The sequence below is a fragment of the Pyrus communis genome, chromosome 11, assembly GCF_041283825.1.
Source record: "Pyrus communis isolate YQ-2024b chromosome 11, ASM4128382v1, whole genome shotgun sequence".
NCBI lineage: Eukaryota > Viridiplantae > Streptophyta > Magnoliopsida > Rosales > Rosaceae > Pyrus > Pyrus communis.
The window spans coordinates 8388069-8402424 of record NC_142575.1 but is presented as its reverse complement, the minus strand read 5'-3'; the positions used below and the strand labels follow the sequence as shown (position 1 = coordinate 8402424).

The 14356-nt window shown below is 34.4% G+C and overlaps 1 protein-coding gene across 1 annotated transcript; it reads left to right on the top strand.

The window, feature by feature from the left end:
- Positions 1 to 11331: 11331 nt before the first annotated feature.
- On the top strand, positions 11332 to 14356 carry LOC137741481 (WUSCHEL-related homeobox 3-like). Its single transcript, XM_068481186.2, has 2 exons — positions 11332 to 11910; positions 13661 to 14356. The coding sequence occupies exons 1-2, from the start codon at positions 11476 to 11478 to the stop codon at positions 13937 to 13939; spliced, it is 714 nt and encodes a 237-aa protein (XP_068337287.2). The 5' UTR covers positions 11332 to 11475; the 3' UTR covers positions 13940 to 14356.

Here is a 14356-nt window from a genome sequence, read left to right as displayed (position 1 = left end):
CCCAGAGTACGCGTGAATCATATTCATATATGTACTAGAAAATTTTGTTTAAGTCCGATAAAGTTCATGAGTTTAATCCCAGTACACCACATGCAAGTGAATCGAATTACTTTTGCTTTTAGTTTCTTTTTTTGAAAGCCACAGAGTAGAAATGAATAGAACTACTCAGAGTTGCAATTTATATTAGAACTCAGAAAGTCCAGAGCTGTGTGCAACTTTTGATCAAGACAAAGAAGTGATACAGTGATCTTGAATACCAATGCAACATACTTATTTTGTCGATGTACTAAAAGGTAAAAAGGATGGATCAATTCTTATGTATCTCATTATATTCTTCTTTTGGTGGTAAAGAAATACAGGAAAACCTCTTTTAAAGTAACACATTATTATAAATAATGAAATAACCTCCTTAAAGTCATAAAAGTTTCGATCTCAACTAGGGAACAGTTATATATTGGAATAAACTCCATATTGTAATAAGTTAGAATTTTTCTTGGCCCCATCTTAAGGAAACACGTCTTGACATAGTTATAATTGTCACTGAGTACAAAAAACGCAAAAAGTAAAATACTTAGCGCTCAAATTCCTAATTAGAATTTTTTTTTTTTTTATGAAACCTCGACGGTATGAAGGGAATTTTATTGATGACGAAAAAGAAGTTACACCTAGTCAAGGAGGACAAAAACCTAACCCCTCATAATACAAGAAAAAAAAATGGATAAAAAGTACATGAAAAAGAAGGGGGGACATAAACCTTTCCCTTCTAGAAACGTAAACAACAAAGATATAAGGAAAAGAAGGGGGTGACATGAAACCTAACCCCTCTAAAACCAAACGTAAAAGTCTAAACCTGCAAAACAGATTAAGCAACATCACAAGGTTAAGAAAGAAAAAAAGTGAGTTAAACCTGTATACCGATATGTAGATTAATTTGAGAAGCGGTAGTCAGGAAAGCCAACATAGTCTGAAAACAAAGCAGCACGAGTCGCCAATAGAGGGGAATCATGTCATACTAAAGTTGGAGAAGACAAGCCCATGTTAGCAAAATTGTCCGCAACAACATTTCCTTCACAATATATGTGAGAGGCGTAGATGCGATCCAAACAAATAGACCATTGCATACGAAGAGGCCAAGGAGGATCAAAATCAATTGATTGGAGAGCAAAAAGAACACTAGAAGAGTCACTTTTCAACCAAAGGCAATGTTAACCCCGCTAATATGCAAACTCTACACTAATAATAATTGCTGATAATTCTGCAAAGAAAGAGTTGCGATGACCAATCCCTTGGCAGAAACCACCAAGAAATTGACTATGACAATCCCTGAAAACTCCTCCACAAGCTATAGGACCGTCCTTTGGACAAACCATCTGTATTAAGTTTAATCCAAGGAAACCAAGGAGAAGACCAAAGCAGAGGAAGAATAGTTGGCTCCTTGCGAGGGGGATAGGCTGGATCCCCAATGAAGAAATGATACGAGTGTCAAAACCTTGATAATAACCAGGAATAAACTTCCCACCATGAATGATCTCATAATGGATAGGCATGCAAAGACGACAGAAAAAGATTGGGCGACCCTTAAAAATAAACTTATTTCGAGCTTTCCAAATAGCCAAAATAGTAGAAAGACCCTCAAATATCCAGAGATTGTGTTGTGCAACTGTTGGGAAAATGGCTTATGTACGTAGGCATCCCAAAAAGCAACTAAAGAATCTGAAAAAGACAAAGAGGTAGCAAATTGACATGCTAGCCACCTCCAAAGCTGCCTAGATATCTGACAACCGAAGAAAAGGTGAATAGTAGATTCCTCATAATTATGACATAAACAACAAATGGACGCCAAAGAAATACCTTGTCACTGAAGTGCACCTTCAGTAGGAAATTTGTCATGAAAAAGTCGCCAAGCCAAAATAGAAAGTCAAGGTGGGATAAAATATCGCCAAATAACCTTAACCCAAGCACAATCACTATGTTTTTGTCGTATAAGAAGATAGCCAAAAGAAAAGGAAAATTTCCCAGTAGATGTAAGCTTCTAGATCAATTTGTCATCCTTTACATTTAAAGGCAAAGGTAAACGTAGAATATGCTGCACTACAGAAGGATTCCTATTTAAAAAATACAACATTCATTAAAAATAAAGAAGTCAATAAGTCAATAAACTAGTCGGAGGTGGTCGGAATTTGGCCTTGAAGTCTTGGCGAAAATTGAATTTGTTGAAACATGCAGTGGTAGATTTGAGCATGATGAATCGTTTGGTAGTGTCAAACTCGTCCACCTCAACAAGGTTTGGTCGGAAAACAAGTGGGGAAAACCTCCAACTTCGCCTAAAAACTAAGCTGTTAGTGGTTCCGTTTGAACTTTACATATGTGAATCCAAAATATACATGCAAGGTCTAAATCAAACCCATAACAACATTTCATGAAGGTTGAGGGTGATATCAAGCCTTACCTCGGTCGGGTACAGCGAGAATCTTGCTGGAGGTTTCTGATTCAAAACCAAGCTTCTCGTTTCTCAGGTTGACTTCGAGTTTGGGTACTTATTTGGGGGTCCTGGACTCAGGGCGAGGAGAGCGAGAGTGGTGGTGATTTGCGGGCTCAATCCCCACCAATCCCTCCTCCCTTACAAATAAAAATTTGACCCCACCACTAACAATATCGTTTGTAAAAAAATAAATATAAAGTTTAGACTGTTTAGTCAATAATATGCATTATAATATTTTATATACCAAACGGTTAACAATTGCTCATGATAATTAGTAATGTAAGTCGCTTGTATCATTTTTATGAATAATCACTAGTGAGTACTCACCCTTTGATTTTGTTCAATGATAAATTAATACATGTATTGTTTTAAAAAATAATGGACATGGCATTAATTTTTCTTGAGTTTAAAAAATAAGGAACACGTAACATTTTTTTATTCGGCCAAATCAGAAAACGAGTACCTAAAGAATCACTAGCGAGTATCTAAGTATTATTCAATTTTTATTAATTTTTCATTTTTGAAAAAAATGATGGGCTTAGTAACCCAAACAAAGTACGTGGACTGCTTATCAAATATTTTTTTGTACATTGCTCTACAAATTGCATATTTTCTAGTCAATACAATCCGTAAAACCGACTTCATGGGTCAAGGAAAAGAGTCAAGTATTCCCAAATCACGATAAATGTTGCATATTTTAGTCACATAATAACCCCCAACAAAAAGTAGATAAATTTATATATATATATATATATATATATATATATATATATAAAAAACACACGCTAGCAATTCATTGTATAAAAAACCAAATAATTAAGAGAGTTGCTAAATCCACCTCATTGTTTTATTTTATTTTTTCACCCACATTATAATCCCACACAATATCTTAAAAAGTTCAAAAAATTAAAATGTTATTTCCCCACCCATTATTATTCCAAAAATAACATTTGATTATTATATATGTGTAAAATTATAAAATTGTCTACCTGCAAAGAAATAAATCTGTGCGAATAAGAACCACAAACGTATGCAAATTCAAGTGAAAAAGTTTGATGGCAAAGATCAGTATACTAATCATAATATGGTAGGCAAAATTAAATATAAATTCAAAGCCACATAGGTATACAAATTCAAATGAAAAACCACCGAGCTATGCAAATTCAAATGAAAAAGTTCAACAACAAAAACTTCAAATGTACGGATGCAACAAATTGATATGACCCACACAAAAAATTATTCTTCTACCCTTTCAATGAAAACATAATATTCTATTTTTACCATAGAAACCTCATTTTCTACATCTTCAATAAACAAGTCATCTTCTAAATTCATTGTTTTTTTTTTTTTTTTTTTTTTTTTTTGCTTTCTCTGAATAAAAAAAGATGAAAAGATGAATTAGGATTTAAGGTAGACAAATTATCTCTAAATAGAGCTTGAGAGCTATCACGCCCAACTTTGAAAAAAAAAAAAAAACCGCAAAAGAGGGTAAGAAATATCCTTATCAGTTAATTTACAAATGTACAAATTTATAATTAAAAAAATTTATTAAAAAATAGGTAGGAAAACAACACGCTGAGATGCAAATAACATTACTCATAATTAAGGAGCACTCTGTCAACCCACTCCAAGTCTCCAACATCACAGTTTGCCCTGGCCTGTGGACCCTGGTGGATGATGTGTTGACCAAATAGACCCTGCGGTGTCTTGTCTTCTCCTAGAAATGACGTACGATGCTTTGTTCACTGCCTCACTCAATGGCAGTTTATTCAGATTTGGGTAAATGGCTAGACTTTCAAGTCACGCATGGCCACCACTATTACAATACATATACTCTCTCTTTCTCTCTCTACCACTATTACAATACATATACTCTCTCTCTCTCTCTCTCTCTCTCTACCACTATTACAATACATATACTCTCTCTCTCTGTCTCTGAATTTAGCTCCTTCCGATTTATTAGTCAAAATTGATTACAAGCTATTTTAGATTTTTTTTTTTTTTTTTGGAAACTTTGTGTAATATGTATTTGTTAAATAAAGTAATTTGCAGAAACATGTTCATTTCAATGAATACGCGCATCTGGGCTATAATGCCAGTTCCCAGTTGCTAGGCAATTGGACCACTTCACCTCTTGAAATGTGGAAAAACCGAGATCAACTAATGCGGGGGTCTGTATTTTCTTTCTTTTTCTAGCTCGGAATAAAAAAGGGTACCCTTGTCGGCTTACATGCATTGTGCTCTTCTTGTCTTCCATGCCTCCTGCATTTTGTGAAAACCCAAATTATACCCCTATCATTCAATAGCTAGCCCAAAATTCCATCGATTTGATTTTTATCCATTGATTTGATTTTTATATATTTATTTATTTATTTATTTTTGTCGAAATGATGAAGAAATGATGAGGGATGAGGAGACATGACATGACTAATTGCTGCAAACGACACAAGGAGAAGGAGGTGTCCGAATGTCACTATTCATCAATGTGATCCATGCATGACTTGATCTTTATAATTACTATAAATAAGTAAATCTAAAAGGCCATCAACTTTGATTCATCAGACAAGCTTGTCTGAGTCTGATTCTCTTTTGACGAGATTAATTTACTCCTTTATATGTTAGCAAGTGCTACTGAAGATGACGATGATGATTGACTAGACAGTCAAGTCAAGCTATTCCTGCATCTCCGTTCCTCTCTCTCTTTCTTCTTGCTACTAAGTCCCATCAATCATGAAACTCTTCTTCGATCTAATATGAAGAAGCACAATGTCTTTCTTGTTGGAGAATAGTCCTTCATAGGAAACTTAACATAACATATTACAACTTACATATTGAATGTTTTGTTTTTAATTGTACTGAGACCTTTGTGATAAAATTTTATGCATTCCAAATTATAAATGATTAAGAAAATATTGATGTGATTAATTGCGGACTGCTAATTTGAAAACTCTGAAATCTTGACACTTCTTACTAATAGATTGTGGAATGAGCCTAAAGTCATACATCATCTAATCCATTCCTTGTTAGTTCTACTAGACGTCTTGGATTTAATGTTATATGGCACGAAAATAAAATCTGATGTTGGTAAGATTTCATCTGTTTTAAGATAAGTAGATCGAGAATCTAACCCAATGAAAAAAAGGGTCTACTTATAAGTCCCCCGCACTAACGCACCAAACAATAAAAGGGAACAATCTACCCTAAACCCAGACCACGTTAATTAGTTGTGGTGTCAATTTGTGTTACCTATAAAAAATTCTCGTGTGTATGAGGCTTGTCTTCTTTCCGCTCCAGTGAACATCAACTCTGAAGTTTCTTGACAGTAAAAGTAATCTGTGAGTTTATCCTCAATATTAAAAAGAAAAAAATATTAAGCTAGACGTCCTTGCCTATTCAAGCTATTTATTTTTTAGATGTTAGAAGTTGAGTGTGACAAAGGCTCCTCTTTGTAACATAATACTCATGTATTTTTGAAGTTCACTATCATATAGCAACGCACGCACGATAAGCTACATCCTAGGGCAACTACTAGAAAAAATGGCACTCTACACTTAGTTTAGAGAAATGGTAAGGAAACTCTCTAAAAAGTTGGACTCTCTGTCATTTCATCTTTTTGGCATAATGTTTTATAATGTTAGCACGAAAATTGATGTTAAACTGTGAGATGACAGAGAATTTCATTGTTGAAAGAGTCCTCATAGCATTTCTTCTTAATTAATGTTGTGAGGCATAACCTGCACATGTACGTAGACCTTTCACTACTCCAAGAGTACATGCATGATGGTAGCCTTACACCACATTTATTTGTTTTCCTCGATGCCCATCCCATCCCCCAACAGTATTGTACAATTGAAATTAGGGAATTGGTATTAGCACTCCAAAAATCTTATTCTACACTCCAAACTTTCAATATTTGGAAAGAAAAATACACTTGTGAGGAGTCTAGAATGAGATTTTTGGAGTGTCAATAACACTTCCCTTGAAATTACTAGAATGATATTGTTTTTATCATATAATAATGTATTCCAGATGCTGAATTATTATTATTATTATTATTATTATTTATTTTATTTTATTTTTTTGTGAAGAACGGGGATTACAACCCAAAGAGAACTACAAAACAACAACATAACGAGTCCGAGAGACTCCAGTAGCATCATCAATGAGAGTTGATCTAATCCAAACAGGAGATTCATCAAATACAAGAACACCAATATCCATATTATAACTCATATTAGCTAACTGATCCGCCACAATATTCTTCTCCATGTAAATGTGATTCAATTCACACCTCCTCAATTGTCTCATCATTAATCTACAACTACGCACAATTGTCTCCAAAGGATGAAAATTATCAACTTGGATTTGCTTCAACAACATAACAATAGCCTTGGAATCCATCTCAATATGAAGATCAATAGCACCCTTATCAATAGCAAGCTGTAAACCAAAGTATAAACTCCATAATTCAGCATCACAAACTTGCCCTTGTCCCAAATTCACAGCAAAGCCTCCTAACCGGTTGCCATTATGATCTCTTAGTACGCCACTAGCCCCAATTCGACTAGAATTTGTCCTTCTAGATCCATCCACGTTTAGCTTACACCAACCTACATCAGGATGGTCCCAAAAGAGTGAAATTTGCCTCTTGACAGGTTTAATGGAAGACTTCACACAATCCTTCAACCATTCAGCCACATCTCTCACAATGATCGCTTTTGGATCCATAGGCATGACAAAATTGACATAAAAAATCTGCTTGTTTCTCCGTTTCCAAATATACCAGCAAATAAAAAGGAAAAGAGTACATCAAGCACCCTCATTGGTCCCCTTTGAATTTACTTTCAGATTTGCTGGCAACCAAGCCTTAAACTCGATTCTGGGCATTCCTCAGTTGCCTTGGAACTCCCATACTTTCCCAAATACACACACCCCGGCCTGGGACAATCTTAAAAAATATGAGCAATGGATTTAATTGGTCCACAACAAGTAATACAAGAAGAATTAGAAGTTATTTGCTTCTAACTCGTTGCTCATTAGAAAGCAATCTCTCTTTACCCATCAACCAAAGAAAAACTTTTAGTTTAGGTGGAACAATACTAATTTTCCAAATAAAATCCCAGCAAGAATCAGGCAAATCGTCTCCATCAAATAAAAGATTATAAGCTGATTTAACAGTGAAAACACCATTAGAAACACATCTCCAAATAATTTTATCCATACCTGCACCATTAGTACCAACAGCCGACATATAACTTTTTGAACCATATCCTCCGACATATTAAAAAATTATTTTGTAATAAAAAAGAATGTGAATCTGTCACCTCTAAAAGCGTCTCCAATGAGAGATAAAAAACTTTAGAATGGTTATTTTACATTTTCAGTTAGCCAAAAAGCTCTTGAATATGAGGATGGAATTACATTTTTTTATAGGTGGTTCCCACTAAACAAATAGAGAAAAACACATGGAATTCTGAAATTATATGTATTTCATTTACATCTTCCTGCAATGTAAATATGACTCTTACATCTCAACTTTGTATATTTTCATTAAAAATGCTGCTCTAATATGGTTATAAAAAGATAACGTATTTTGTATGGTAAATTTTTTTGTAATGTACAAAGCTTTTCTCAGATGGCAAAAATAACTACTGTGCTTGAGGGCATGTGAATTGTCCTTTTCTCTTCTTTTCTGCACCTCCTTAAATATGTAATTCAGAAATTATTGTGACCCTGCATACTGGTGTTCGTAAAGCTATCCAACTAATTATCTAACTCATTCATTTTGCCTATTGTACCTTAAAGTGATCAAGAAACCTTTTTCAGGTTGTTGCATGCATGTTCAGTATTTTTCATTGCATCCAAAAATGAAAATGTCATAAAATATATTTGGTCATTGTTTGTTTACCAAACGATATTTTAAATTATTCTAATTTGCAAGGAGAAAGATTTAAATTTGAATGCAAAAGGGTGGCACGGTGCCCTAACTAGTTAAAAACTTACATATGAACATTTAACCGTTGTTTAAATTTTACATCTTAATTTTCAACAGAAAAAAAAAAAAATTCATCTTCTAAATAGAATTTGATCAATGTCAAATGGTTTATATATTTATATTCGTGACAGTTAATAATTAAATACACACCAAGGAAGAGAATGCTATAAAATACTCATGTACACACACACACATAATGTTATATATATATATGAACACTTCTTTTGAGTTTTTCATATGTAAAAAATCGCAATATTATTGTTGTGCAATGATTTTAAGTTAGACTCAAGTTGTAAACGTTGAACAATGAAATGGAATCAGGCTCTAGGATCGCATAATTAATTTTGTGATGCCAAAGAATTATTCACCTTTTTACATAAAAAAAACCATGACAACAGAGTAGTAAGTTCCTTTTGTGAAAAGGAACAATAAAGGAACACTAGATACATGGGAAAAATGAGATTATAAGAAAAAGAAGAGAAACTTTTATGCTTAGAGAAAATACAAGCTATCTGGAGTATCATTTTACATGTTATAATAAGAATAAACAACAGTATTGACATGTTTTACTTTGAAGGTAATTATTAAATAAAAAAATAAATTCACGTATTACAATTAGAGTTAAATCGTTCTAGGTACACTGAAAATTGGTCACGAAAACACCAAAATATATATATTTTTTAACCAATAACCAAGTGTCATCTGGTAATTAAGATAATTTTAAGAGGCTTATAGTTATTTTGTTCTTTTCTTTTCTCCTTTTTTTTTTTTTTTTTTTTTTTTTTTCGCTTTTTCTTTCTATTAATAAAAGAAGAGAGATAAAGCTATGATTCACTATTAAACTTCCTATTGGTAAGTGATTCACTATTAAACTTCCTATTTGGCATGTGATTCACTATTAAACTTTATCATCGCAATAAAACAACTCACTGTTGAATAAATTTGTATCTATTGGGATTATAAGGGAATGTTGTCAGAAAGGGAAATCGGCCAAACAGAGTCAAAGAAAACCACATGGCATTTGGATTTGCATGTATGCATTTATGAATTTTGTATGTCTGCCGTTTCTTTTAGTTGTCTATTTCGTATATGTCTGGTTGTGGCATGCAAATCTTACGTTTTCCACAGGTCCTTTAGATTGTCGGTTGATGATGGCCCCCCCATCAGTCTTGGGGGCCGAAAGGAAAGTTGGACATTATTCACACTGCAATCAGCTGAAGAAAATTTGGGATTGGAATTGGATTTTCCTAATTGGGAACCCCCAACAGAAGGTATCTGCTTATTTGAGTCTATTTGCAAACTGATTTGATTCGTTTCAAAATTAGAAGATAGGAATATTCTTCCAGCCGCATGCACATGCTCTTTACGAAAAGATGCATGGCTAATACGTGCATGCTTTGGCGAAGTTCTATTTTTGCAAAATGTTAGATTCTGAAGTTGGAGTATTAACCCCACTAAAACTACTTCTGCACATATCTAGCTATTGTGTGTGTATATTGTGGAGATATAAAATATATAACCACGTCGAATCAGAGCATGTCGTAGGCATTATGTCCCACTTCGAGAGAGATAGTTATTGACCTCTTGCAGCTCTGCCTGAAAGGCACACGAGGATGTAAGAGGGGAGGCTTTATTGAGCCATAAATATGGTAGAGTACTTTCTGGCCTAACTCCATGTTTATCAAGATTAGCTCATGTATGCTCGAGTCCATTACCAAGTCGACGACCTTTTTATGCCCTTTGTCCGGCATCTCCCAAAGGCATATTTCTCGGTGGGGAGACTGCTTCACATTTCGACCCAACCTTGCGCCTTGCCCTGCTGGAAAAACTTCTTCCCCTGGCCAAGTCACAAAAGGAAACTAGTAATCGCAAATTATATTCAAACTTCTCTTCAAACTTTTCAGATTCTCTCAAATACCCTTTGACTTAGACATCAAAGGTCTTCAAACACATATATACGTTTAATGTAAAACTTATTATAAATGAGTTTCATTTCTATAAAAGGTGGATCAATATATCTGTCTATTTGAGGGTGTTATGAAAGAAGATTTTTAATAGTGATTAAACTTAAATTTCTTAGTTGGATGTACATGCACATTCCTCTTAGTTAGAATCGCTACTTGCATTTTATCAAAGAATACTAGAGACAAACAACCAAATTTTGGAAAATATAGTATATGGTGTCAATTGACCCCACCGAGATGATGTAATAGTAAATAAAATACAGTAATATGATATATGTAAAGTTACTAGTAGCCTATACAGCACTTATATGTAAAGTTACTAGTAGCCTGTCACTCATGATTTAATTTTGTGGAAGTTTTGGCCTTAGGTGTAAAGAGATTCATAGTACTTATCTATAAGTTGGAAATTTTTTTGTATATATGATCAAATTAATCCGGAGTGTTTCATGCTCCCAATCAACACTAATTTGTGTCTCTACTTTATAGCAATTTGAATAATTAATGTGTCCATCACGGGCACCGTTGCAAGTTGGCTGATCGAATTAGTCCGTGCAAGCTTCTCTGCTTCAAGAATTCAACTTACATGGTGCATCTTATTCATTCTGTACAGAGAGTAAATATTATACTGTGATGATGACAATCTTTCATGTACCCCTCTCTCTGTCTCTCTGTCTCTCTCTCTCTCTCAAGTTTGTGTGTGTGTGTTTTCGCAAGGACTGAAACCTACACTTGAATGCCCCTCTCGGGGAAGCATCAGCATGACAACCTGCATTACTGTTACGTCACACTATTCTCTTTTAACCTCACATCTCTCTCTCTCTCTCTCTCTCTCTCTCTCTTCCATCTTTTTGTCCCTCCTCCTCCTCCTCCTTCTCCTCCCTCTACCCACTGTTTCTTTCTCTTCTGTCTATCTATTTATACCTCCTCCTCCTTTCAACCCTTCATTCTCCACAACACACTAATTAAAAACCCTACTTTAGTTTCTCTATTTACACCCACCACAAACCAAGTCCACAATTTAAGAAAAACCAATTATGTCCCCTGCAGCAAACTCATCATCATCGAGATGGTGCCCTACCCCAGAGCAACTGATGCTCCTTGAAGAGATGTACAGAGCTGGAATTAGAACACCAAATGCCTCTCAAATCCAACATATCACTGCCCAGCTCTCTTTCTATGGCAAGATTGAGGGCAAAAATGTATTTTACTGGTTCCAAAACCACAAGGCAAGGGACAGACAGAAACTTAGGAGAAAGCTTTGTAAGCAACTGCAGCAGCAGCAACTACTCTATCACCATCATAATAACCACGATTACCCTAACTACCACTATCATCAGCAGCTGAATCAGCAGAGCTTTCTTGGCTACCTTGAGTCCCCTCCTCCTGCATCTTCTGCTCTTCATCATCCGCAACTTTCTACTTGTCATCATCACGATAACTACTCATCAACTGGGTTTCTTCCTCCTCAGGTTATAACTCTATTAATTTCTCACTTGATCGATTATATAATTTCCTTTTTCCCTTTACGCACAATGATGAGATACTAGTAGTGGAAAGACAGAACATTCTCTCTTTATTTTTTCTTTTTTCTTGTTTAAAATTATTACTTTATGCATGCATATTGCATAGGTTTAGTATTGTTTTAGCTTAATTACTGTTTAAAGTTAGAACTAAGTCTACAACTCATCACCCTTTTAAATTTATTAATTTATAAGTAATGCTACATTTATCATTTATTTGTACTATCTCTTTAATAAACGTAAAACTCACCAATACATATGGATCTCACTTCTATTAAAAAAATGATACAAATAACTGATAAGAATAATATTTTTGTTAATTTAAATCTCGAAAATTCTGAGGTATGTTACGCATCAAAATTTCTAACATTAACCAAACTCGAATTAAGGGACAAACCCCCCTAATAAATAAATAAATAAAAAATCCCTTAAGCCCGGTATACTCAATATATAATACAAAGAACATGAAGGAGAATTACTGGAAAGGGAAAACTGTTGTTTTTCTAAAATCAACTTGTAGTTGTTTTTTAGGTCTTCTAAAATTTATATATGTACAATGTTCTGTTTGTTAATTTAGTGTTTGTGGTAATTGCGTTTATTAACTAACTCAAAGGAATAATTATCAATTGTCAAGGTGATACAGAAATGCACAATACTTACATTCCCCCATGTGGAGATGCACATATTATCTCATCTGCAAATAACGTATCTTGATCGAACAAAATTAATAATTGGAATCATTCAATTTATGTCTTTTTTGAAAATCATCCCCACAAAAAATCATTCGAATTGGAGATCCTTTATTCATCCAAACGAATCAATAAATTGAAGGTTGGGTCATGAAGATTTTACTTGGTATTCTTACACTGTCGATTTGTTCTATACATTTGGATGACTAAATGATCTTTGATTGAAGTGATTTATGGTACGGATGATCTTCAAATAAAGATTAAGAAATTAAACGTTAACGATTGTGAAATTTGTATGATCAAGATACTTTAATCGCAAGTGAGGAATGAGCTCATCTCCCCAAAGAAACAATGCAAGTATATCTTATCCATAAAATATTCACTAAAGAGCGAAACAAATTCGGATACACAAGGATATATATGGTGCACAAAAGGTGATGTCATTAGAACCTTGTTGCTGGAACTTTCAACTTGGGTCGAATGAAAAAGAGTACATATCATACGTCAAGCTTTTTATTAACTAAAAACATCAGAATACATAATTATTCTTGCAATAATACTTGCATTCTCTCTTGCACGTATTTTGACCGTACAAATTTCATACTCGGGAACTAGTTAGTTTCTTAAACTTCATTTGAAGATCACCCTTACAAAAATCATTTTAATCATAGATCATTTAGTCATTCATATGTATAGAACAAATCAACCGTGTAGGTACCAAGTAACATATTCATGATGAGCCGTTCATTTATTTGATGCATTTGAATGATTAAATGATCTCCAATTTGAATGATTTTTTGTAGGAGTGATCTTCAATGAAAATTAAAAAAATTAAATAGTTTCGATTCTCAAATAGGAGGACATGTGCATTCTCACATAGAGGATGCAAGTATTATCCTTATTATTGTCCTTAATTTCTGTCATTTTGCTAGTGATTTTCCTCTTCTTTTTTAATGCTTTTTTTTTTTTTTTTTTTGGGATAATTGAACTATGTTTTTGTTTCTGCACAGGTGGGAGTTGAAGATGCCTTGATAAACTACACCTGGAAGATGACGATCCCGGAGAAGGTGGAGATGGAGAAGTCCGTGATGAGTATGCACGGCCGGGATTGGATGATGAATGTAGGCCCATCATCCCCATGTTGCACTAGTTCAAGAAGTATTGCTACTACTTCTAGACCACCCCTCAAGACCCTTCAACTCTTCCCTACCACTGCAACTAATCTCAAAGAAGAATCCACGCCCTCCTACAATGCTCCCTCTTCCTCTACCCCCACAGAAAATTACTAAAAACCCTACTACTACTATCTCCTACTACTGCATCTGTCTCTCTCTCTCTCTCTCTCACTTGTTGGGTGTCTAGGTTTCTGCTATGTGTTTTCTGGGTTTTTCTTCTGTGATGTGAAAGATCTCAATTGTCCAATGAGTAGTAATCGGGTTCTGGGTCCTATAGTATTTTAACCTCTCAACTCAAACAACCTACTACTATTTATTTGCACGACAGTACAATATTGCATGCAGCGTTGTATTTCTTTGTTTTCAAGTCTCAGTTTGTCTGTTGTGTGTAGCTTAAAGCTGACATATTGCACACCCAGTACTTGGACTGATCACTACATGTATATCTAGTCATGTAGAAGTCAGCTTTTTATCAGTGTTACTTGGTCTTGGACCTTTCGAACAAGTCAATGCAACACATTCTGTCTGTTA

What these genes read in the sequence shown, in the direction of transcription:
- LOC137741481 (XM_068481186.2), top strand. Translation starts at nt 11,476, where the DNA reads ATGTCCCCTGCAGCAAACTCATCATCATCGAGATGGTGCCCTACCCCA. An exon ending in CTGGGTTTCTTCCTCCTCAG is followed by an intron (nt 11,911 to 13,660) that starts GTTATAACTCTA and finishes GTTTCTGCACAG; the next exon opens with GTGGGAGTTGAAGATGCCTT.